This window comes from Solanum verrucosum, unplaced genomic scaffold (genome assembly GCF_900185275.1).
Source record: "Solanum verrucosum unplaced genomic scaffold, falcon-dt-bn FXZP01000279.1, whole genome shotgun sequence".
In the NCBI taxonomy this organism is placed as follows: domain Eukaryota; kingdom Viridiplantae; phylum Streptophyta; class Magnoliopsida; order Solanales; family Solanaceae; genus Solanum; species Solanum verrucosum.
The window spans coordinates 1,156,020-1,182,536 of record NW_026020289.1 but is presented as its reverse complement, the minus strand read 5'-3'; the positions used below and the strand labels follow the sequence as shown (position 1 = coordinate 1,182,536).

Below are 26,517 nucleotides of genomic sequence, written 5' to 3'. Positions count from 1 at the left end.
AGTTATTCTAATAAAATATAACATTTATTGATCAAACATTGATTTAATAAGAGAAATGAAATTGAACATTTATTAATCAGTTAAGAAAATTGTTTTTTTATCAATTAATGCCAAAGTGGTTAGTCAACTTGTCCCCGCAATATAGCGATGAAAAATTATATTTTTACTAAACATTGATTTGAATGAAGTAATGATAAATTTGATTTAAGAAATAACGAATTTGATAAATATAAATAATAAAGTAGGAATTGATTTGGAGTGATAATAAATTTTATGTTGGTGATAGTAATCGTATATGAGATATAAATGATTTAAAAAATAATTATATGAATTATTATAAATTTATTTTAATATGAAATAAATGGTTAGTAGATATAAATGTGAGATTTTTTTCTTGTGGGTCAATTTTTATATTTGAAAATTTTCAAATCATGATTTGAAATTCTCAAATCATGCTTTTTGAAGAATTTAAGAGTTCATCTCATAATATGAAATCAACGTGAAATAGCATGTCCAAACACCAATTTCATTTTTGACGATCTGAAATCGCAAGTCCAAACCCCTAATTAAGGCCTATATGGCCATGCGATATGAAATCGTAATTTGAAATCATGATATGAAATCATAGAATGAAATTGGACATGTGGTTTGAACTTTTTATATAGTATATCTTCTCATAAACATAAAAATCTCATAAATTATAAAACTATTAAAATTGTCTCAATTCTTTATACAATTTTATCAAATAAGAAAAAAAATTAAAATTGCATAATATACCGTCACAAAATTATTCTAAAAAATATAATAGTGATGATCAAAACTTATTTCAATAAAAAAAAATTGAACATAAGTTGTAGTATTCAAGTTGTTAGTAGCTAAGAAAAATATTTTTTTTACAATTAGTGGCACATTGGTTAGTCTTGTACACTCAATATAATGAGGAAATCTTTTTTTCATTAAACATTAATTTGAATGAAACAGTACTAATAAATTTGATTAAAAAAATGAGTTTGGTGAATATAAATGGTAAATTATAAATTGATTTGAAGTATATTGGCGAAAATAATTGTTATATGAGATATAAATGGTTTAAAGGTAATAATATGAATTATAAATTTTATTTACATATGAAACAAATGACTAGTAGATATATATAAATCAATTGTGTGTGTGTGTGTTTTTTTTACAAGATATAAACTTGTTGGTCAATTTTTATACTTGAAAATCTCAAATCATTATTTGAAATTATCTTATGATATGAAATCAGCGTGAAATCGCATGTCTAAACATTGATTTCATCTTATGATTTCATATTGCGATATGAAATCACATGTCTAGATGCCTAGAACGATTTGGATTGACTTTTGGATTTTGACTTATAAGCTAAAGGCTATGAGTAAGATTCTAAATTATAATTTTCGGTATTTACCATTTAGTTTAAAACTAAGTGCTTATAAGTATTTTCTAATTTATCCAAACACTCAAAAAGTGTTTAAAAGTTGTTTTGACTTAAAAACACTTGCAATAAATCAATTCAAAAAAACTCTTATTAAGTAAGGAAAACTACCTTATTAGACAATATGCTAATTTTACATATACTTTCAAATAGTTGTGTATATTATCACTAATTAAGAGTTTTCTATCATATATTGAGGAAGATATATGTATTTTTGCTACCAGCTATGTTAAAATAGGAAAAGAGGTGAGCGAGATAGTCATGTATCCCAAATACATGCGAATCACACTAGATATATGTATCTAATGTGGTTCACATTCACATGTATTTGAGATATCAGATATATAGGAGAATGACAAACGAGATGAGAGTGAGACAAGCAAGATTTATTATGTATCTCAAATACATTCAAATCCACTTGAATACAACATATCTACAATAAATTACAGATAATTTTAATCTTGTGTATGATGAGATATATGTATCTAGACGTACACAAATTTAATAAAATTCGCAATATTGTAAAAATTTATGTGTATCTAAGTAATTAACTTCTAAATAAATTTTTTAAAATTTCGTTCATTTTTTTTTAAATTTCAATTTGTTACCTGGTGTTTAAAACCATAAAAATATTTTAATACAATTTATAATGATAGTTTTATCCTTTTTTTAATAATTAATTTCATATCAAGTAAAAAATGAAGGATTATCAAAATTGAAATGCTTAGGAAATCGAGAAAATCAGTAGGGGTTGCTTTTGGTTGGATGTTGATTCGCTGTCTCCTAGTCCGCAATCCTGGAAGAGGTCATCCACCTCATATTTCTATTCTGCTTTGCTGACATCTGTCTTTTTCCATGTCCTCTTTCCATCTTCCACTTTCTATTTATTTCCCCCTCCCTTTTCTAATTTAATTACCAAAATGTCCCACCTGGAAATTCAAATGTTTTCTCCATCTTTGATGCCGTTATTCTTATAAGTAGCCAGCCTACTTGAATTCAATTTTCATAAATGACTAATCAAATCCATGAAGGATGTTTACTTAAGTTAGCAAGATCAAATATATATATATAATACTTTAGAGAGGCCAATTAAGTAGCACACAAATTAGCTACCTTGAGCTATGCTTTCACTTAGACTAAAAAATACTCAATATTAAAATCAAACCAATCCAAGTATAGTCGGTTTCTTTTTCCAATATCAAACCAAGTCAAACCAAAGTATTAGTCCGTTTTTTTCTGATTTGACATGATTTGCGGTTTGATTCGATTTTGTGCACCCCTAATGCCTCTTATATCATGGGCAACACATGTATTACAATCATTGGGATAAAGAATCGTGATCCCACAGAGATGGATAAATCCCAAAACTCGTCCTCAGTTCGGATGATAGGTAGTAACGCACTTGCAAGAAGTCGAAATCGCTAGTAGTTAGCGATCAATCATATGTTGGTGAAATAGTTCTCAGGCTTTGTACACACTATCTGTCATACTATATGGGCTAGTGATGCTTGAAGTCGTTACCTTCATCGCAAGTAGGAAAATGTCTGAAGCAAGTTCTCTCTTACCTTATAAATAAGAATAGGGGTGGGCATAAACACCGGAAAACCGAAAAAACCGAACCGAACCGAATTATTTTGGTAATTCGGTTTCGGTATTTCGGTTTTCGGTTCGGTATTCGGTACATGGTTTTGTATTTTTCGGTATTTCGGTTCGGTTTTCGGTATGCAATTTTTGTGTAATTCGGTATTTCGGTTTTTCGGTTTACCGAAATATATTAAATTATAATATATATTAATATTATATTAATTATTAATATTTAAAAATAAATATTATATTTAAAATTAAAAACAAAAGTTTGTCTTTTCAAACTTTTCAACTTTACAAACCCACTTCCCAAAAGGCAAAAATTACTGTTCCCACTTCCCACGTCTAGTCGTCTACAGACTATAGCAGCGTCGACCGTTCCGGCGACCAGCAGCATGCAGCAGCTACCAATCGACCAGTAGGCAGCTGTAGCACAACAACGACCGGTAAATTTCAATGTTATACAAGGCTAAATTTCAATGTTAACGATAATTTATTATTTTGAATCATACAATAATTTGAAAAACAGAGTAAAATAATCAAAAAGAAATAAACATAAATAAAATAAACAGAAAAATTACAAAATTTTAAAAAGCCCACTAAGCAGGCCCATAACAAAAAACCGAAATAACAAAAACCGAACCGAAATAACAAAAACCGAACCGAAATAATAAAAACCGAACCGAACCGAATTATTTCGGTTCGGTGTTCGGTACACGTTGTACAAGAACCGAAAACCGAAAAAACTGAAAAAAAAAACCGAAACCGAACCGAAATACCGAATGCCCACCCCTAAATAAGAATGAATCGAACTGACTCGACTGATATCATAGATTCTCGTCCTAATCTATGAATGTATTGTGTTGTGCATTTACCTAATATCAAAATATATTAAAGATAGACATTCCTATCCTTCCGGAAGAAATCAGAAAGTTGGAAATAGATCAATCCCTCAGCTCAAATGTACTTTGCCCAAAGTTCTGAATATGAATAAAATGTCAGTTTAATTCTAAAAAATAAAATAAAATATAAAATCCATCATTTAGGTTCAGACTCCTCTTCGCCTACCCACAATTTTGTTGGAAAAAAATAAATAGTTAGTGGCAATAGTGTAATTTTTTATGAAAGTTAGCACCAAAAAGTGAAGTGGTAGACTGGTAGTTCGCTTTAACGACCCGATTCTCTCTCAATGGTTAAAATGTTTTTTTTTTTTTAAAAAAAAACTAATCGCATTTGCACAAAAATTGTGTCTCTCCACAAACTGAACTTGTGGCTGTAGTACATTTACCTGCATTTTCTTTCAAAAACCTCCCCTCTCCCTCACACATTTCCTTAAATTACCCCTCAACTGCCATCACTCCACTCTTCTCTCTACCAACTCTGAGAGAGAGTCTAATTGGTCATCCCCACAATCAATGGCTGCCGCCGCCAGAATTTCCGCCTCTTCTACCTCAGGAACAATTTTTTTCCGTCATACTCCGTTTCTTGGCCCAAAACCCACTTCAACAACCTCACATGTTTCTCCAATCTCTCCTTTCTCTCCTAATCTAGGCCCAATTCTGAGGTCTAGAAGAAAACCCAGTTTCACTGTTTGCTTTGTTCTCGAGGATGAGAAGCTGAAACCTCAATTTGAGGATGAGGCAGAGGATTTTGAAAAGAAGATTGAGGAACAGATCTCAGCTACACGTTTGTCGGAGAAACTGGCTAGGAAGAAATCGGAGAGGTTTACTTATCTTGTGGCTGCTGTAATGTCTAGTTTTGGGATTACTTCTATGGCTGTTATGGCTGTTTATTACAGATTTTCGTGGCAAATGGAGGTACTTGAACAGTTTGTAATTTGCAGTTTACTCTTCTACTTTTCGAAACTTGCTTCTTATTGAGTTTTGCTCTTTTTGTTTGTTTGGGTGTAGGGAGGAGAAGTTCCTTTAACCGAAATGTTGGGTACATTTGCTCTCTCTGTTGGTGCTGCTGTAAGTTCCTTTTGCTATCTTCATTGTGTGCTAGAAATAGCAGAATTGGTTCTTTGATGACTGATTTTGAAGGTGTTTGAATTTGGAATTTCAGGTTGGAATGGAGTTTTGGGCAAGATGGGCACATAAAGCACTGTGGCATGCTTCACTATGGCACATGCACGAGGTTTGTGGTCTACTTCTAATTCTACAATACGGAGGTTAAATCAAATGCTTTATTTCAATTCTTGGTGTAAACAACTTTATATTAAGATGCTTGTTTACGTTGAATTGTTGCAGTCACACCACAAACCAAGAGAAGGACCTTTCGAGCTGAACGACGTTTTCGCCATAACAAACGCTGTTCCAGCAATAGCCCTCCTCAACTATGGTTTCTTCCACAAAGGCCTCATTCCCGGGCTATGCTTCGGTGCTGTATGTTCTCATTTAACTTTCCTTCATTTGTTTTGTAATGTCAAGTATGATTTGGATACAATTCAGAATTTAAAATCAGTTAGTTAGTTCATATAAACTCAGAATCGTTTTTCATATAATGTAAATGATTCTAGTTGCAATCAATTAGTTCAATTGAACATGCTGATCTTGCTCGATTAAGATTAGTGTGTCTATGTTTTGTGTAAACACTTTCTTAAGTCTAACGTGTTAAATTGATGAAACGATCTTCGGTTATGCAGGGGCTAGGGATCACAGTATTTGGAATGGCATACATGTTCGTTCACGATGGTTTGGTTCACAAGAGATTCCCGGTTGGACCTGTAGCAAATGTACCTTATCTTAGGAAGGTGGCTGCAGCTCATTCGGTAATCTAATCACACTTAGCGTGATTGTCAAGTAGTATTAGATTGGCTGGTAGTTTTCTAATGCATTCGTTTGATATTTGAATTTGCAGCTTCATCACTCAGAGAAGTTCAATGGTGTCCCATATGGCTTGTTCTTGGGACCTAAGGTGCATTTACTCTATCCTTCATGTTAATAAGAACTTTAAAATTACACATAATAACATTGTTTCTAAAGTAACATAAGAGGAAATACTAACGGTGGATTAATGCAGGAACTGGAAGAAGTAGGAGGGACGGAAGAGTTGGAAAAGGAAGTGAATCGAAGGACGAAACTTTCAAAAGGATCATGAATGATTGATCTCATTGTTCATAAACACAGGAAGTCATTTTACACTTGTTATCAATGAGGGAGGAGAATTTTTGATGTATTTGACAGTAGAGAAAAATATAGCTCTGTTGATGAAATGAATTTGTATTTATGTAGGCTCTTATTCAATAATTTTTTTTTATAGATTATATTGGTATTATGTAGATAGATTAGAAGCTACACATCTGCAATGTCTGTCTGTCTCTCTACCCCTCTATTTTGTTACAAAGTCCCAAGGCTAAAAAGAAAGAGGGATGTTTGATGTTCTCTGCTTTTTTTTGTTGGCATAACAAAGAATTGATATTTCAATAAACGTGAAATGAACTTGTCATGTTATTAAATTTTAGCGTCAAATCAAGAATGATCAAGTTGAATCTAAATTAATTGAACTCGATCGTGGAATAACAAAATTGAGATGGAGAAAAGAGAAAGAGTGTAACTAATTGAGTCAAATTAAGCTCAATTTTGTTTAATTGAATTTGATGTGTGTTATTGACTCAATAGAAGTTGGTGGAACTAAATTGAGATGGAGAAAGAGTGTAAATAATTGAGTCAAATTAAGCTCAATTTTGTTTAATTGAATTTGACGTGTGTTATTGACTCATTAGAAGTTGGTGGAACTTGCAATTTTTGAACGTGCTTCATTTGGTGAAGGGGTGGCAAAATTGAATCCAAACCTGTCCAATTCGTAGTTTTGGTTGTTAATCCGCTCATTCGTTAGCTCAATCTATTTTAATCTAACTCATTTCAATCCATTAAAAATTGGATTGATAGGTAACCCAAATTGGCTCAAGAAAGATCTTGTCAAATTTTTATTTTTTTTCCAATTTGATATGTTGTACATAGCAATAATAAAGATTTTTTTTTATTGGGAACTAAAATAGTTTTAAAAAACAAATAAAATAACTAAGCTTAGTAAAAATTGAGTTGGGTTGAGACTTGACCTGTAATGTAATTCATTACCTAACTCATTTTGACTCAAACAAATTTGAGTTAGGTTAAGTCTTGACCTGATTGTTATCTTAATCCATTATGACCTGTCAAAATTTGATTCAACCCGCCCAATTGTTACCCGAATTTCTATCTTAGTCACTTGCACTTTGCGTGTGGGATTTGATGATAACTAGCTTATTGGAGTTTGCTCAGTACACGTAACTTAACTACACCGAATTTCTATTTATCTTCTCAACTATGTATATAGGTGCAATTTTTGTTGATAAGACACACTAGACTTGTCATTCCTTCATGCGATGGTATGTCTTTTTTAAAAAATAAATAAATTTAGGTATCATTTTGGTGCAAAAAGCTTTAGAAAATAAATATCTACATCAAAATCATGTATTGGCGGTGGGAAAGTTTATGTTTGATATTGGTTTAAGTGTAACATCACTTATGTATCCTTTTTATCCATTGCCTTAAAATTTTGAAATGAGGAATCTTAAGATATACTAATATTCTAGATTTCTCTCCATCATCTCACTCATCATCTCCATTTAAAATCAAAGTATTCCAAAAACTTTTGCATGTGACAATTAGGGGTGAATCTGTGTCAGAGTATTCATTCGAATCTTTTCTATAAAAAAATTACATTATATAGGTAATTTTTTTTATGTATAGGGTATATTTATGGATTATGAATTCTCCGAGATTAGAAATTGACTTAGTGATTTAGGAGGTTCAATTCACCTTGAGATTCCAAGTTCAAACTTCATATACTATATTTTTATTTCTCAAACTCCCTTAATGAAAATCGTGTGAATCTATGGATGACAAGAATGTTTTTTGCATTTACTTTTTGCCCTAAAAGAAACATCATACATACCATGTGTATGTCATGACCCTATCATTAATATTATTTAACTCTTTGTTGAACAGTAATCGGCACGATGTTAAAGCATGACAATTGATTAAAACTTTTGGCAAGCAATTAAGAAATTAGGCTTCAATAAGTATAACTTTTTTAAAAAAAAAAAAAAAAAAGGAAGAAAAGAATTTGGCTTTACAAAAAAAGGTTGGAAAATAAATGGACCAAGTATCTCTTTGAATAATGTTTGATATGGTATCCTCCTCATTTTTCCATTATCTATTTTATATCACCAAACCAACAAGTGCCAAATACAACACAACCTATGACAAATACTATACAATATTTATTTATTATTTAGTTCCATGACTCTAGCTTGTTACCAAAAATATAATAAAATAAAAAGGCTTTTGACACCAACAAAGGCCGTTTTCACATTTAACCTTCTCATTCCACCCAATGACATTACTTGTTTTAGATTGGTAAAGTGGAAAAACAAGGTTTATTTAACTATTTTTGGAGTCGACTCATTAGCATAATAATATGCCAATCATCTAAGGCTACGTGTTCATATATTAACTATCCATGACAAACTAATTCTAAAAAATAATAATACTTTTTTTGATAGACACTACGTACTTTGAGCATTTCATAATGGTGTAAAAGGTAAACATAATGTTTATAATTTCTTTTTTGGATGATGGTGTTTTGTGGTGAATGAAGAGATGATTGTATTCAAACTATATATCTTTAATATATCATTGTTGTATACTTAATGAGTATATATTGAATATAATATATAATAAATTATGCACATTATATACAATGATAATGGGAGCGAAAAAGTACGTAGTGCATGTAGTATATATATAATGTATAATTGATTAATATATAATATATTATAATGATCTATTTTTTGTGTTATTGTGATTTTTTTTATCTTAGTGGTGTTTGAATGAAAGTTTGTTGGTAGATGTTTTGTAAAATATTTAACTAATTAATTATTGAAGATTGACTGAATTGCTATGAAGGGTGAGTTCTAAGAATCGTCCATGGCCATGAGAATGTGAGTGGATGAAAAATGAAGTTATTAATTTTGTGATAATGAAGAGGAAAAATGGAGATGATGAATCAAGGTAGTGAAGCTACTTCGAGTTTGAGAAGGGGTTGAGAAAAATGACAAAGGATAGAGTAGACACGAAAGGAGATAAGACTTTAAGTTAGGAAAAAAAGGAATAACTATAATATTATCTGGATCTTGGTTTCTAAGAAGGTAAGATGATGCAAATCTAATCTTACTAGTTAGCAAATGTCATTTTTTTTTCTATGACAACTTTTGTAGACTTGCATAGAAAAATTGTAATTTCATATTGTTCATCTTGACCGTTATAACTAGAATGTGACTTTTATGTTGGAAGATTTTTTTTTCTCTTGCACTGTTTGACTTGTCTATTTTGCTTTAAACACTACCAGAATGTGTTTACGTGTAGGTACAATGTTTCCAAATCCAAATCAAACACAAATTACTTACAAGTACTACTGCGATAAGATGAAACACACAATAATTTTCTTGTATAGGTCCCACTTAAGAAAAATCAGCAAAATCCAACGACTCAGATTTCATATGTTTCAATCATAGGTTTTTTTTGTTTTTCTGCATTTGAAATCTGCATTGAAATTTGAAGCTTTATAGATTCAAGCACATAGGGTCCAATTTAAAAGAAACACTCCCTATTTTTTTTATTTTTTATATTCAAAACTTAAATTCAAAATCGAGAGAGCAACTCTGTTCCGTGCACCACATTTGGTGATACAGTTCATAATAGCTGTACTTCCATGTGTCCATTCATCAGTAGAAAGGTCACAAATTCTAGATTAACCATACATTATCTTCCACGTGTCCAACCTTTGTTATATATATTTACGATTTTACCCTTCCTTCTTCTCTTAGCAATTTCATGCTGCTACCACTTCTCCTGAAATTTCACTTTCATTTCTTATAGAGCTTCTTTTTTTCTTCCTTCTTTCTGTTGTATTTTGAGTGCCCTTATATTAGATCTATATACATATATATATCATCGTCTCTTTATTTCTGTTGTACCTGCGCTGGCTGAGTTCTTGGTTGGTGGCTATCTCCGACAGGTTTTTTTTATTTTTTATAGAGACTATGATTTATGTTGAATTAAGATCTGTGTGGCTCGTGGGTATGTTCGATCTGATCATATTAGCGCGTAAACGTGGTTGATTTTGGTAAAAATTGAGGCTTTGGATGTGGGTCGAGTAGGATTATCAGAATTACATTTTTAATTTGGATATGAACTAAAATTGAATTGGGGTTTTTCTTCTTTTTGTTGTTTATATATGATTATTGATGTTGAATTGGATTTCCAGTAGCGGCTTAAGATGATTTCAATTTTGTGAAATTGGGGTTTCTTCAATTACTTCCTTGCCCCGCTCTCTAATGGTGTTCTTGATTGGGAAAACAGTGTGCTAGTTCAAACTGCGAATACTAACTTATGCTGTTATGAAACAATTAGGTTTTTCTCAAGTTACTTACCGAGTCCCAGTCCCCTTTTTTTTCTTTTAGGAAAATGTGTGCTATCTAATTATTTGTGGAACAATTAGAGATTTTTGATTAATTCAGCTACATATTGCTAACTTATTTCGGAAAGAATGTACTAATTCAGCTACTGATTGCTAGCTTATTGTTGTATGAAAACAAATTGGGTCTTTTCTCTTATAAAGAAAACAGGAAAGTTTGGGTTTTTTCCAAACCGCGCTTCAGCGCATCTTTTCTCTTTTCGTTTGAACTTTTACACTTACTCCACAACGAGTGAATAAATTGTTGTTTTATGAAACAACTAAGATAAAAGTATGAGTGGGTTTTCCTTTCTTTTTCATTGAAAGGGTTAAATTATAATGCATAATGAAATTTCAAGATAGTTAGCTGATACCAGAGCTCTTAAAAATTCCTGGTGTTCTTAACATTGAACAGCGGAATTATGGAGGATTTAGTGAATTAGTCGCTGCAAATGATCAAAGTGAATTAGTTGGAGAATTCAGGATATTTTGTGTGTTGTTTACCCAGATTCCTTGCTTTTATGAGGACTTTAATGCTTTGTTAAGCTACATATCTTGGGGGGAACGTTAATCCCAGCCATCAATTTTGAAATATAATCAATGGCTGGCTTTGGTTGATTACCTGCATTTGTTCCACCCAAGAAATAATCACTTGTTAATGTTGCTATTAATCTGTTCATGTCCTATCTTTCTATCTGTTGTGGTGGTGGAGATGTTAGTTATATCTAGTCAAAGAGTTCTCGTGATAAGCAAGTTAATTGTTGTAAAGCATCTTTTGCATTTGCATTATCAAAAAAATTAAAATGTTGTAAAGCATCTTGCTTATGGAGGTTCATGAGTCGTGATGATATTCCATTTGTGTGGTTCTTTTTGTGAGACATATGATGTGGTGTAGTCTTTATTAGTTGTGTTGTGAAAATATTGTCATTCTAATACAATTTATGTACATACTAAGTTTCTTTTGTCCGCTTGTAGGAGGGAAGGCCATGGGAGTCGTTTGAAAAAGAGTGGAACAGACACTTTATCAAATTTCAGTCACGATATTAGTTTGGTATTTTCTGGGTTATGGATAAATGCAAGGGTTGTGGGAAACCGGGAAGAATGGTGAGAGACAGGCTTGTGAATGCTTACCAGTCTTCTCTTCTTCATTCTCCTGTTGTTTCTGTTTGGGATTGTATTGTGCGCAAAATGAGGTATTCCTTCATACCTGAGTGGGTGTAGGTATAATTTTAGTATACTGGTTTCATATTAGTTTTTCATATTTGGAATCATTAGTTTTCGCTATAGTATTAATAACAGGATATAAAAGGAAAGAGAAATAAATAGTTGTAGAGATAATGTATACCGCTTAAAGAAACTTGTAACAAAAGGAAATTCGAGAAGGTCTAGGGGCAGTAGATCTCAAAATTTGTCAATAAGATGGAATGTGCTAAAGCTTCGCCTGCTGTTAGAAAAGGGAAGAAGAAGCAAGTAAAGGATGAGATGGATCGAATTAAACAGGCTGAGAAAAAAAAGAGGCGCTTAGAGAAAGCCTTGGCTACTTCAGCTGCCATTCGCTCAGAATTGGAAAAGAAGAAACAGAAAAAGAAAGAAGAACAGCAAAAGCTTGATGAAGAGGGTGCTGCGATTGCTGAGGCAGTTGCTCTGCATGTCTTGGTAGGTGAAGAATCAGATGATTCATGTGAGCTTTTGCTTAAGAAGGATAAAGAATTCAACCAATGGGATCTTGCTAGAAATTTAGACCTTTTTATGGGTGGAGAAAGAGCAATGCTTCCTCATCAAGACCTCTCAATATATTCAGTTGAAGGAACACAGTGGGTGTCTGGTCCCAACGGGGATGGATGCATGTGGAATGAGCAGGAAAATGCCGCGTGGATGGTGTCTTCTGTACCTTGGGTAGGGAATGTTCACCATCAATGGTTTGATGAAGGGAATTGGGAGGTTCAAAGAATTTCTGCTGATCTTCTTGCAGCACAGGCTGTCTCATCACTTCAGATTGCAGGAGATGCTCCAGTGGACTCATATGTCTTCGATCGGATGTTGCGGTAGTGAATTGAAGAACTTAAGTCTATCATCCAGTTGGCAGTACCTTATGAGATGTTTTTTTTTTGTGTTTTTTGAATAATCCCATGTATATATTTCAATTGAGAACTGAATCCGCATTGTGTGCGAGTTTGTATGCTTGTGCTTGTGCTATGTTCATGCTGGAGCTTTTGAAATTCACTATATGGATTCTGAATGATTGTCGCACTTCGACTGATTATATCCTCTTGTGTATGGGAATCTACAGCTGAGTTTCATTAGACTACAGATTATACTGAGAATGACCATGTAGGAATTTGAACTTTCTTTTGGTCTTATTGAGCAAGAAAGTTATGTGTTCATCCTTTAAGTGGTTGATTTATCATTTTCTTATATATATATAGTTTGTTTGTTAGCGGCCGTAGTGCTTTCAGTTAACATATTCTATATCCAGAGTAGTGCAAATGTTTGTGTTTGTATACAGAGTAAATAAATGCATATGAAATAAAGTTTTCCATTCTTAAATTGAGAAGGGAAAAAATGGTGACAAGAAAAAAGGGAACTTCTGTCATATGATTACCTCCCAGAAAACATAAAATACAGCAAGGTGAATTACAGGAAGAACAGATGCCAAAAGAACTTGGTTACTGTCCGCTCATATCCTATCATGGCATATACTATGACTCCATATATCATTGTCTGGATGAATAGGTAAGGGAGCTCAATCATAATCTGCATAACCAAAAATATTCCATGATGATGGTTAATAGAGGTGATGGTACTAGGATATCAGTGGAGTACACATAATTTTCAACAAGAAGTGCTCATATATATGTAAAGGTTCATCTTGCAAATGTGTGGATGTCAGGGACTTCGATGGTTCTAAGTATTTTACTCTCTGTCACAAATTGATTTTTACTTTGTATTATTTTCAAGTGGTGTATGGCTAAATGACACCCCTTAATATAAGATACTTCCGCGACTGCAGGACATGACGGTTTATCCTTTAGGCATCAGAAGGTTTCCAAGATTTTGAAGGAATCAGTGCCAATCCATCGAGGAATATGAATCTGTACCTTCCCAAAAGCATAAGGTAGAGCTGAATACATCCCAGCTGCTCTTTTCCTATAGAAAACTGTTCTCTCGATGGAGATGATTCGCTGAACTGCTGAAGAATTTTCCACACTAAGAAACATAACAGCAGCATACATAGAACCTATGGCATTGAAAAGATCTCATTGCCTTCCCCTGAAATTTGGTGCAAGCAAAACATTAGACCTGAATCTAAGAGAAACAAATGTCTTGAAAATCAGGAGCAGTTCTTGTAGTGTATCTTTTTATTTTTTTCCTCTTTACCTCTTGGAGCCAAGATCCCAGAATACTGTTCCAAACATCAGAGCAACAAAGATCGTAAACAGAAGCCTGACTGCCGTGTATGGAGGATTTCTCCAGTATGATCACTGATCAGTGCTGTTTCCAGAGGCAAGCTATGCATTGTGTGAAGAAAGACAGAGAGTACTTTGTAGGGAAGTACAAATCTTTTGACCCTGGGGATAGCACACTTAGTTCCTTAATTAATGCTTTGTTTCTCCTGAATTATGTGGTAAACGAGTCTACTTTAGAATCATGATTAAACATGTCAAGTTCTGTTCAGTTTCAACTAAAGTTTCAAAAAGAATTCCATACTTACACAACTCTGAGTTCTTGTACAATTCTGCAGAGTCAATTCCAAGAAGTGCCCTTCTTGTGCTGCAGTAGTGATCTCCAACATCCATGTTGCAGGATTATAACCTTCTTTTATCTAAGGTACTCCATCAATTCCCTGAGGCAAAAGAGAAAAGAGCCATTTGTTTTAGTACCTAGCCAGCATTATGATGCCAATTATCTTATCTATATTTTTCTCACCTCGAAATACTTAATAAGCTGAGTAGAATGGCGTGCTAATGAGGACTGACATATATTTCTTCACCTCCCCATTTTAGAAGTAGCAGCTGCAGTTTGTTGTAGAAGAATTAGGTTGTTTGCCTCTAAATAAAATTATTTAAATTAAACAAAGAAAATGTATTCACCTCATCAAAAGCATCAAATATGTCGATGCTTGGCTGATGAATGGTTGCATACCACTGTTCGACCAGTATCTACTGTATTTCTCACTGTCCTCATCACTATTGCAGCTGCCCTAGCATCTAGTCCTGAGGTTGGTTCATCCATGAATATAATGGAAGGATTGGAAACAAGCTCAACTGCAATTGTAAGTCTCTTTTGCTATTCAGTTGATAGACCATTCACTCCAACGACTAATTCTCTTTATGGGGTTAACTCTACAAGCTCCATGACCTCTTCAATATACATCTGCAGCATCAATATCTAGTTTAGGAGCTAGTTTCTATAAGCATTACCTGAGTGATTTTTCTTATTTCTTAAATTTACCCTTCTAGTTGCAGTGTCAACTTCCTGAGGCAACTGAAGCCAAGCACAATATTGCAGGGATTCATATACTGTCACATGTGGTGAATGAATGACCGTTTGCTCACAGTATCCTGCTATTCGAGCAAATGTTTTTTCTTCTTGGGGTACCCTGATATAGTGATGCTTCCTTCTATGTGTCCACCACTTTTACTTCCGGCTAAGACATCCATCAGGGTGGTCTTACCAGCTCCAGTAACACCCATAAAGCTGTCAAAACTCCAAGTCAAAAAGCACCACTTATGCCTTACAAGAGTTCAAGCTGATCCTTAGTAATACCCTGAGCTTTCATTGTCTGGAGTCACATCATTACTTTTATTTTGTTCAGGATAGAAAATTAGATCAAAACAAGTAGAGCTTTTATCATCTGCAGCATTCGCTTGTGAAGTAGTTTCAAACAGGTATATCACTGTAAATTTTCTAATGAGTAATACTGCAACTTACTGTGGCATATCTACTTCATATCTGATATCATCAAAATCTATATAAGGGGCTCAAAAGGAAGAATCATTCCTCTTTTGCTGTTCCTGTTTGCATCGGCCTCGCTGATGCTTTCTACTCTTGAGGACATAAACCTGGAAGATGCACTTTGTAGAACTTCATTTCCTCCTGCGTTTTTGTAAACTATATATATCAAAAGATCACCTTTCTCCTGTTGATAATTCAGTAGCCCCACCCCTTGTGTTGGCTATCCTGTCTGTCACAGTTTCTTCAGATAGAATTGGCTGAGGTTTCCCAAAAGCTGCACAAATAGCTCTCCCACTTAGTCAATGTGTATTCCTTCTATAGATGGTATAGAGAATAGGTTGCATAACACGAGTTTCTGAATCCTTACGGTTGAGATAAGTTAGGGCCACTGAAAAAAGGAAATTGAAGAGCAAAACATATATATCCAAGAAGAGCTCCTACTCCTAACCAATACCAGCTTGCAGATGGAAAGAATCCACACAATTTTAAGAGTGTTTCACCTAAGGTATCTGTGGAGTTTGGAGGGACCTACAAACCAAAGAAAAGGTCAACTTTCAATAATGCAGCCTTGACAGTTTTTTCGTTTTAATAGAAGTTCATAATCTCTTACCTACATGCACCCAACTCTTCCCAAGAAATTCATTGACAGCAATGACATTTTGTGCAGTTTCTCAACACTGCATGAAATTTTACCTCTAGATACAACGAATCCACCCATAACCATAACTGTAAGTAGTGCAAATGATACAAATGTGTTTGCAACTCTTAGATTTCTTCCAAGAGCTGCTAATAAGCGAAATAGTGCCGAGGCCATCTGGTTAACACATATAAGAAGAAATATCTGTTTGAAAAACCTGCAAATTGTGAATCAGTCTCCATCAGATTGGGAACTGAAGACACTGTTGCATAGGAATGAAAAAGACTGATATTTTACCTCCCACTAACTGCATCAAATCCTACAACATAATGACTCATACACACCCAAATGCAAACTTCTACAAGTGTGATTGGTATCTTAAGAATCCATGTAGGTAGAGCATATGCCCATGCAAGAAAGAAGAGAGAATCGCGCTGTTTGTAGAGACTGGAAGCTTCATAATACTGAGGGCAAGTTCTAAGTATCCATTGAACATAATCATCATTACAACAAAAAAACAGTGCACCCAAGTAAACACCCCCATCCCTTGCTGTATTCTTGTGCAGCTCCGTTCGTAGGAATAGTGTCATTGTTATGAAATCCATTATGATAAGCTGGAAAGTAGAACAGAATGTTTTGTTTACCTCAAGATTAGTATTCAACAGCTTAAAAGGGTAATTTTTTTTTCAATTCTTTGGAATGTTACTCACTTGTACTATCTTGAATATATAGATGAATGAATTCCTCTTCATAAGAAGGAATTCTCTAGCTGAGCAAGTTTTCAGTAATTCCTTCTTGCTAACACCATAACTCTGTGTGGTTAGAGCAGCAGGGTGGCTCTTGGATTTGTCAAAAGGAACACCAAGCTCATCCCCTAGCTTCTGTCCAATGTGAAAAGACTGGAACTTGTCTGAAAATTCCCTCAAAGTAACAAACTTATAAGGTTCATCTCAATTAGCCCAGTATTGCTCTTGATCCTTCCGTGATGTCACCTGATATTAACACAAAAAGACTTCATCAGAAACCTGAAATGTTCCGCGATTGGGAATACTAAACAAACTCAGCTGTGAATGAGGCTTACTTCTAGTAAGAAATCAGCTTCTCCTTTCCTTTCAGGGCATTTGAATCCCATGTACTCAAAGAACCCTAAGATTTTTTCATGTGGACCTTGGTAAGCAATTTGTCCATCTGATAGAAGAACTATGTCACCGACTAAGTTATAAGTTTCTCGTGCAGGCTGCAAGAGTAAGATCATAGTAGTTCCTTGAAGAATGTGGATTGATTGCCTGATTGAATTCATTATCTGAAATGTTGTTGAACTGTCTAAGACAGTTGGAATCTCATCTGTGAATAGTGCTATAGCTGGTCCAATCGTCATCTCCCCTGTACGATATGTTATCATCAATTTTTTAGAACCTCAAGTACGATAATTTATTCCCTCAACCATTAATTACTATAGCTAGGTTCTGGATCATCAGGTTTTGCTCTAACTTGCAGTAACTCGCTTTTACTGTCCATCTGAAATGCCTTGAAACATTTCATCTCCAACGAGGGCTATCAGCACAGATGTCAAGTCCCAATATCTGCAAAATTTGCAGAATGAAACTTTGTATTGCAGGAAACATTTCTTCATTGAACTTGTAATTCAGGAAATGACATCTTACCTTGAGAATATAGTCTGTTACAACACTAGCATCCTGCCCTTCTATTGAAGCTGCCTGTTGGACAAAAAACCAATAATCCAGTCATTTCTCATCAAAATTGACAAAGAGTATGACTGAATATTTATTTAGACGTCTTTACCTTCATAAAGATATCAACATCAGGATCAGGCTTAATGTCTGCTTCCTTCTCTCTCACAGACAGCTCAGCTAACATTTCCACATAGTTTTTAAGAAAATGTCCAGCAGTCCAATTCTAGAGATGAAACTTGCTTAATTATCAGAGTTCATACGATGAGAAAATGTCTCCGGCCATATCTGGGTCCAACTCCTTGACATTTTGCAGAGAAGGCTAGTGTCTCCCTGACTGTTCATTCTCCTATATGAAGATCATTCTGACTTATATAAGCAGATTCCCTTTGTGGTACAAACTCATCCATCCCATGACCATTGTATGTCACACTCTTGGACATTTGAAAGCCTCAGCAAGAGCCAAGAATGCATAAAGTCATCGACATGAAATTCAAGATTGCCTGAATTAAATTTCTAGTCTGTATGTGACTTATGTTTCTTACTTTATGATCTCTATCTAGTTTGCCAGCCAAAGCTAACAGCAATGTTGTTTTTCCAGAACCTGGAGGACCTAAAAGCAGTGTCATTCTGCATAATCACAATGAAAGATTATGAACGAAGAGGATATTCAAAATTGTTCCAAGTATGAAAGTGTTTTTAACAGAATAGTCTCCTACCTTCCTGGCTTGACAATTCCGCTGATCTCATGAAGAATTGGCAATGACCTCTTTGTATTTGGAAGAGAATTCAAGAAACCCTTTGCAAAGTAACAGCATGATCAGCACCTTGCATTAAGTAATGGCATATATCTTCAATACTATTTATGCTTGATAAAAGTTCAGATTAAATTACCTCTAAGATGTTAACTGTGAAGTTGAATATTGTAGGTACACCTCTATTGCCAACATTAGTTTCTGCATCTACACTCAATTGATCGAAGCGTACTTCTATTCTTGGAAGATCAAGACCAACTCTGTCATCTTCGAAAACCAAGAATTCATTGAGGTAAGAGTATCAAATATCAAATATCTAATTGTAGGTACTACTACTAGACCATTAATCAGGAAAAGAACTCTATTTCTCCCTAATTCTAAGATTCATAAAACTACATTGTATCAGAGCTTTCAAGCAAGTAATCCATTGCTTGATTCATACGATTCTGCGACTATTCGACATGAGTGATTACAAATCAACTACGTGAAGATTCAGTTCAAGAATGATACCAAATTCTGCAGATTCACAGGCACAACCTACTGGTTCTAGTAGTGGTGCTGCAATTGTGATAGATCACAATCATCCCCTGTTTCTGCATGCATCTGATGTAAGTGGAGTACAAATAGTATCGTTTTAGTTGACTGAAATTGAGAATTACTCAGTTTGGTTTAGGTCAATGAAAATTGCATTGCTAGGGAGGAACAAGTTGGGGATGGTTGATGGGTCATGTAAGAAATAGAATTTCCCAGGATTAGAAAATAATTGGAAAATAGTCAATGCCATAGTGTTATCTTGGATCATGAATTATGTGTCAAAAAGCTTGTTAGGAGGCATAATGTATGCTTCGAATACTAGAGTAGTATGGGATGATCTGTTTGAAAGATTCAACAAGATCGATGGGTCAAGAACCTTTAATCTGCACAAGGAAATTGCAACTTTAAGTCAAGGCACAAGTTTTGTGTCTGCTTACTACTCTAAGCTCAAAGGACTATGGGAAGAATTTGAGGCCTTAGTTCCAGCACCAGGGTGTGCTTGTGCAGGTTCGAAAGAGTATGTTGTGCATCTTCAAACTCTAAAATTGTTTCAATTCCTGATGGGGCTAAATGACTTTTACTTGCAAGCAAGAAGTCAAATTCTTATGTCAAAACCAGTACCTACTGTCAATCAGGCATATTCCATGATTCTGAGTGATGAGAATCAGAGATCAGTGGTAGCTAATGCAGGAGTATTAGGTACAGGACCAATCAACTTGCATAGTTCATTTGATGCTGTCATGTACTCAAGAACAAGTGGGGCTCAACAGAGGTTCAAGAAAGGGTATAATCTGATGTGTGATTTTTGCAAGATTAAAGGGCATACTAGAGAAAATTGTTACAAGATTATTGGATACCCACTGGACTTTAAGTTCAAAAAGAAAGGAAGTAACAATTCTGCATACAATGTAACTGGAGAGGTTGATGATAGTGTGAAGTCAAGTACCAGTACTAACTCTAGTAATGCAAGAGATGGACACATGAGAGGTGATGAAGAATTCAGAACTCAGAGTAAACTGGACTCATGTGCATTGACTAGAGAACAATATGCTCAAATTTTGCAGTTGCTTGAGAAAAAATCAAAAGTTCCACATTGTGTAAATGCAGCAGGTATGAACTCTACTCTAGTAGCTGCTTCTAACAATTGTTCAGGTTTGATCATAGACACATGAGCCACTAATCATGTGGTGGCTGACTTAAATATTTTAAAAAGACATTCCATATGTAAGGTTGCAACTCCAAAGAAGGTACACCTTCCCAATGGTGATAAAGTTGTGGTGACTCATTTAGGGTCAAGTACATTAGATGGAAACAATACAGTTTCAGAAGTATTTTACATTCCTCAATTTAAGTTCAATCTCTTGTCTATTACAAAGTTAACAAAAAAGTTGAATTGTTCAGCTTCGTTTTTCCCTGACTTTTGCCTATTTCAGGAACTCTTCAGTGGAAAGGTGAAGATGATTGGTAAAGAGGATGGATGATTGTATATTCTGTCCAACAATATAAATAATGAAGAAGTTGTGTTAGCAGCTACACGCACTGAGCATAAAGCTAGAACTACTGAAAAAATAGATACTCAGTTACTACATCAGAGGCTTGGTCATGTTTCTAGTTCTGTTCTAAAAAAGTTGTTAAGTCATAGTTTAACTGATATTACAATGATTGTAAGCAAATGTGTTGTATGTCCTTGTGCTAAACAAGCTAGATTGTCTTTTCTTGTTAGTACATCCAGTAGCTTAAACAACTTTGATATGTTACACATGGATTTATGGGATCCTTATAAAAAGCTTACATTTGATGGATTTAAATACTTCTTAACTGTTGTGGATGATCGCACTAGAATGACTTGGATTTTCTTATTAAGAATGAAGTATGATGTATGTACCATTTTGAAGTCTTTCTTAGCATATATAAGAACTCAGTTTGATAAACAAGTAAAAATTATTAGAAGTGACAATGGTACTGAATCTGTGAATACAAATTGTAATGCCTTATTTAAAGGTTTAGGCATAGTACATCAAACTTCTTGCGCTTATACACCCCAACAAAATGGGGTGGCTGAAAGAAAGCACAACAATATTCTAGAGATTACAAGAGCTATAAGGTTCCAAGCTAATGTTCCTTTAGAGTTCTGGGGCTTATGTGTGAAAACTGCAGTATATATAATCAACAGACTACCTAGCAGTGTGATTGCAAACTTGTCTCCTTTTGAGAAACTTTATAATAAACAACCTTCCTTACATCATTTAAGAGTATTTGGATGCCTATGTTTTGCTAAGAAGGTACAAGAGAGTGACAAGTTAAAGTCTAGGTCTACTGCTTGTGTTCTTATGGGATATGTTGAAACTCAAAAAGGCTATGTTTTATATGATTTGTCTAACAAGGTCTTTTTTGTTAACAGGGATGTAGTGTTTCAAGAAGAGGTTTTCCCATTCAAACTGAAATCAACTGAGTCAGTTCCTATATTTACTTATAATGGCATAAATCTTGAGAGTGATGGTATGGTAGATAGTTCAGACAATAACCTAGCACCACATTTATATCAAAACACACATGTGGACATGGTGTCTCAAGAACAAGAGGAGAATTGTGAGGTGGAGGTACATGAAGAAGGGCAGATAGAACCAGTACCTCAAACTGGGGTGAGAAAGTCAGGCAAAGGGACTAAGCCACCTTTGTGGATGAAAGATTTTGTGTCTCTAAATATCCATGAGGGTCCATATAGTCTTGACAAGTATGTATCATACAACAATATTGCTCCTACTTATCAAACATATTTGGCAAAAATGTCCAATGAAACAGAACCACAGTCATACAGAGAAACATCATCTGATCCTAGGTGGACTGAAGCAATGAATGCTGAGATTAAAACATTACAAGAGAATCACACTTGGGAAGTAGTTGAGTTACCAGAAGGTAAGACACCTATAGGCCACAGATGAATATTCAAGGTCAAATACAAGGCTAATGGAGATGTGGAAAGATTTAAAGCAAGGTTGGTGGCAAAAGGGTATAGTCAGAAAGAAGGTATAGCTTACCAAGAAACATGTAGTTTTGTTGTTATGATGAAGACAGTCAGGACTGTTTTGGCTATAGCTTTACAAAGACATTGGCAAATACATCAAATGGATGTATTTAATGCATTCCTTCAAGGTGACTTACCTAATGAAATCTACATGGAACTACCTCAGGGATTTGAGCCAGGGGGAGAATAATGTATGTAGACTCACTAAATCCCTGTATGGGTTGAAACAAGCTCCTAGACAGTGGAATGCAAAGCTGTCTGAGGCATTATTGAGGTTCCAGTTCAAACAAAGTGAACATGATCATTCTTTATTCACCAAACAAACATCAGCATGGTCTGTATTTGTTCTTATATATGTTGATGACATGCTTATTACAGGAAGCAATGGTCAACTCATTGAAGAAACAAAAAAGAAACTGAGTCAAACCTTCAAGATGAAGGACCTATGTGAGCTAAAATATTTCCTAGGAATTGAGTTTGCAAGGTCAAGTAAAGGGATACTAATGCATCAGAGGAAATATGCTTTAGAACTTATCTCTGAAACATGACTGGGAAATTCAAAACCAGCAGTGACTCCTATTGACAACAACAACAAATTAACTTCAAAGCAATATGATGATCAGTTCAATTCAGAAAGTTCAAAAGAAGATACTCCAGCTGATCAAAGTGCTTATCAGAGATTGATAAGAATGCTTCTCTACCTTACTATGACAAAGCCTGATATTTAATTTGGAGTGCAGACCTTGAGTCAATTTCTACAACAGCCTAAACAGACTCACATGGAAGCAGCCCTGAGAATTGTCAGGTATATAAAAGGGCATCCTGGTCAAGGAATACTTCTATCTAGTGTACAAGACAACAATATCACAACTTTTTGTGATGCAGACTGGGCATCATGTCCTCCTACAAGGAAGTCTGTAACAAGATACTTTATCAAGCTTGGCAACTCTGTTGTATCATGGAAATCTAAGAAATAGTCTACTCTTTCTAGAAGTTCAGCTGAAGCTGAATACAGAAGTATACCCACAATTGTAACTGAAGTTATTTGGATGATAGGTCCGATGAATGATCTAGGTATTAAGGTGCAGAAACCTATAGATGTGTGTACAGACAGTAAAGTAGCAATCTTGCTAGCTGCTAATCCTGTATATCATGAGAGAACAAAATACATTGAGGTCGATTGCCACTTCATAAGGGAAAAAATTGTACAAGGGATTATTTGTACCAAGTACACTCCAACACATGAACAACCAGCTGACATGTTAACCAAAAGACTGACCAAGGTTCAACATCAAGTTCTCAGTTCCAAGCTTGGAGTTCAAAACATCTTTTCACTTCCAAGCTTGAGGGGAGTGTTAATAGGAGTGACTTGAAAGATAAGCAAAGATTATAAGTTAGTTATGCCTTACTAGTTTGTTACAAGCTTAGAAGCTATTGTATATAAATAGATACATGTACATATTGAATACAAAATGAAGAAATAATAAGAATGAAAGCATAGAGTGTTTAACACTAGCAAGATTCTTCTTCTTTAAAGATTACTTCATCTTCTTCCTGATCTCTATTACTTCTTCTTACTCTCATTCTTCTTCTTCTTCTTCTTCTCCCTAATTTTAAGATTCATAAAACTACAGTTAGCTAATAGTACTGTGTAGTTATGTTGATGGTTACAGTCTTGCAGATAATAAGATTTACAGTTGTTACCAAAAAAATAGAAAATAGTATTTGTTTGTTTATTAGGTTCCATCTTTTAAACGTTCATCTGTTTCAATTAAATGAACTAACTTCCTATGTATGAGAACCAATTCGATTCGATAAAGACGATTTACTATTATTTACATATTAGTATATTAGCACCAACCAATTTAGGAAACTCAAACATACCAAAATTATGAAGATTTTAATATACATATTTTAACTCAAATAAACCATCGTTTGGTACGAGGGATAAGACAGTGGCGAAGCCAAAATTTTGACTAAGAGGTGTCAAAATATAAAGAAATGAAATTGTGTAAAAGCCAAGTGTCAATAATATGTGATATATATACACACCAAAAACTATTTTTACTTGCCTATGTAATGTAATTTTTCGACGAAGGGGTGTCGACCAGTGTATGTGGCTTCGCCACTGGATAAGAGATAACTAATTCTGAAATTAATTGTAGGATGAGTTTATCCAATGTTTGGTTGGAACAAAATCACGGGATAACTTGTTGGGGGATTAATTATCCTGAGATTGTAGTATTATCTTTTAGGGGTTGTTTGGTAGTGAGTATCAGAAGAAATAGTCAATGTATTATGTATGGTATTATTTAGTACTATGTTTGGTAGGAATTTGGACCTATGTATAATTACTTGGTATTATAGGATGTGTTACTAATATCTTCCATTTGGAGGTTAAGATTTAATACCATGAGATAAGTCTGTAAAAACAAAAATATCCCTCAAATCATTTTAATTATTTTGTTTATTTTCTTGATTTATGTTTTATATTTGTATTTTATACTAGTAAATTTATTTAAATAAATTAGCTTACAAATTATTTAGAGTGTATTGTTTGTTACTAAATAAATCCAATACAAATCAATACAATATTTGAAATGTGAGTTGTTTAATATTTTCTAATTAAAAAGACAAATATATCACCACACGACGTTTGTTATTTGTTGATATATATATATATATATTATTTTTCTGAGAAAAATGTATTCCTTAATAATAAAAACATGAGGATGATTTAAATAATTTATTCACGAAATAAAGAGAATCCAGTAAAAACAAACAAATGGTTATATGAAGGAAGAAATTTATGGGACGAACGAAATCATATCATTAGCAAAAATATAAAGATTAATCTTACTAATTCTATTTAGAAGAGTTCAAACTTTAATCAGTCTTATAAATGATTTAATGATTAGTAACTTAGACATGGAAGCGTCTGTAGTCCAACGGTTAGGATAATTGCCTTCCAAGCAATGGACCCGGGTTCGACTCCCGGCAGACGCAGATTTTTTTAATTATATATTTTTCTGCCTATTTTTTTTTTTCCCTCTAAGAAAAGGCACAAGCTCAGCAGTTATTAAAAAATGAAACCAAAAATAGATACATCCTACGTAAATGGTGGAGTTTAGATACATATATTAACCTGCTCATTAAGAAAATTATTCACTTTCATTAATAGTATAGCTAACTAGAAATCGGTGTTTGCTCATGAAGTGAAAAACACCTAAAACCTTGCTTTAACTTTTTTCACTTGTTTTTCTTTTAATCATTCATCAAAATAAATGATCTTTATCATCATATAATAAAAGTGGGAAGTTCCAAAGTGTAAAGTTGAAATACCATTTTACACCTATACTAAAAACTTCTTTTTAAAATCATATATTATTAGTTATTATATATTAAATATAGATATTATGGGATGCTAATTTTTTTCTTTTTTAATAAAATAGTAAAATGCATGAAGAATTTGAAAAGTCAGTTTATATATTAAATATAAATATTATGGGATACTAGAAATCTACTTTTTTTTTAATGAAATAGTAAAATGCCTGAAGAATTTGAAAAGTATGTTTTTCATTAAAAACATAATAATAATAATAATAATAATAATAATATCGTATAAATTATTAAAAGTGTGAAGAAATTTTAAAAAAAGTTAAATTGTTGTTTTTCCCCTATATTAAATTAAAATGTTATAAAATAGCTAATTTATTAAATATTCTATCATTAATTAAGAATATCATATTAAGTTTTACAATAATATAATTAATATGTATTTGAGTATACATACGGATGGATTAATTTCCTTGGTACTGCCACTTATTTCAATACTCTAGAATGAGTTTTCATTTTTCCATAGAGAAAAGACATAAAGTCACCACTGAAGTTGTTTCATATTTTCATAAAGACGCCTTAACTTTGGAAGTGTCCTATCACCCCACAGAACTTTTTGATATCTTTGTAAATGGGCCATTTTGACTCATTCCCCCATCTGGGTTGTTGCGCGTGATGCTCACTCTTTTCAACCCGTTCAGCCGACCCGATTCTTTACTAAAGTAGAAAAGTCTTTTTTTCTTTGTTATTTCTCAGCTTTCCAAATTCTTCACATTTTCTTGTCTCTCTATCAAGAAACTCGAGAACAAGAGGAAGGAGAGAGCGCAGGTAGCATACGAGAGGAGAAAGCAGTTGGCAAAACTTAGAGTTAAGGCTGAGAAAGTTGCTGAGGAGAAGCTTGGACCTCAACTCGCCATTATTGCTCTAATCAAGAATTGAATTGGGACATAGTTATTTCGAAGTACAAGTTTGTTGAAGATCGATAAATCGTCTTATAATTATCTTTCTCTTTTTGTTTCTCTTTCTTGGTATTGTAATTGGGT

At 33.8% G+C, this 26,517-nt stretch overlaps 2 protein-coding genes, 1 non-coding gene and 1 pseudogene across 4 annotated transcripts; 3 read left to right on the top strand and 1 right to left on the bottom strand.

Moving 5' to 3' along the window:
* The first annotated feature begins 4,305 nt into the window (after positions 1–4,305).
* On the top strand, positions 4,306–6,491 carry LOC125834435 (beta-carotene hydroxylase 2, chloroplastic). Of its 2 annotated transcripts, XM_049513588.1 has the most exons (7): positions 4,306–4,857; positions 4,951–5,010; positions 5,105–5,176; positions 5,290–5,424; positions 5,685–5,810; positions 5,900–5,956; positions 6,062–6,491. In XM_049513588.1, the coding sequence occupies exons 1-7, from the start codon at positions 4,456–4,458 to the stop codon at positions 6,137–6,139; spliced, it is 930 nt and encodes a 309-aa protein (XP_049369545.1). In that variant the 5' UTR covers positions 4,306–4,455; the 3' UTR covers positions 6,140–6,491. The 2 variants fall into 2 exon arrangements, with proteins under 2 accessions (XP_049369545.1, XP_049369546.1); XM_049513589.1 differs by lacking the exon at positions 4,951–5,010 and having other exon boundaries at positions 6,062–6,220.
* A 3,433-nt stretch (positions 6,492–9,924) lies between these two features.
* Positions 9,925–12,843, top strand: LOC125834385 (uncharacterized). The gene is made up of 2 exons (XM_049513533.1): positions 9,925–10,102; positions 11,516–12,843. The coding sequence occupies exon 2, from the start codon at positions 11,960–11,962 to the stop codon at positions 12,587–12,589; it is 630 nt and encodes a 209-aa protein (XP_049369490.1). The 5' UTR covers positions 9,925–10,102; positions 11,516–11,959; the 3' UTR covers positions 12,590–12,843.
* A 331-nt stretch (positions 12,844–13,174) lies between these two features.
* On the bottom strand, positions 13,175–19,007 carry LOC125834395 (pleiotropic drug resistance protein 1-like; annotated as a pseudogene).
* A 6,065-nt stretch (positions 19,008–25,072) lies between these two features.
* Positions 25,073–25,144, top strand: TRNAG-UCC (transfer RNA glycine (anticodon UCC)). Its single transcript has one exon. It is a non-coding gene; the product is annotated as a tRNA-Gly (tRNA).
* The last annotated feature ends 1,373 nt before the right edge of the window (positions 25,145–26,517 follow it).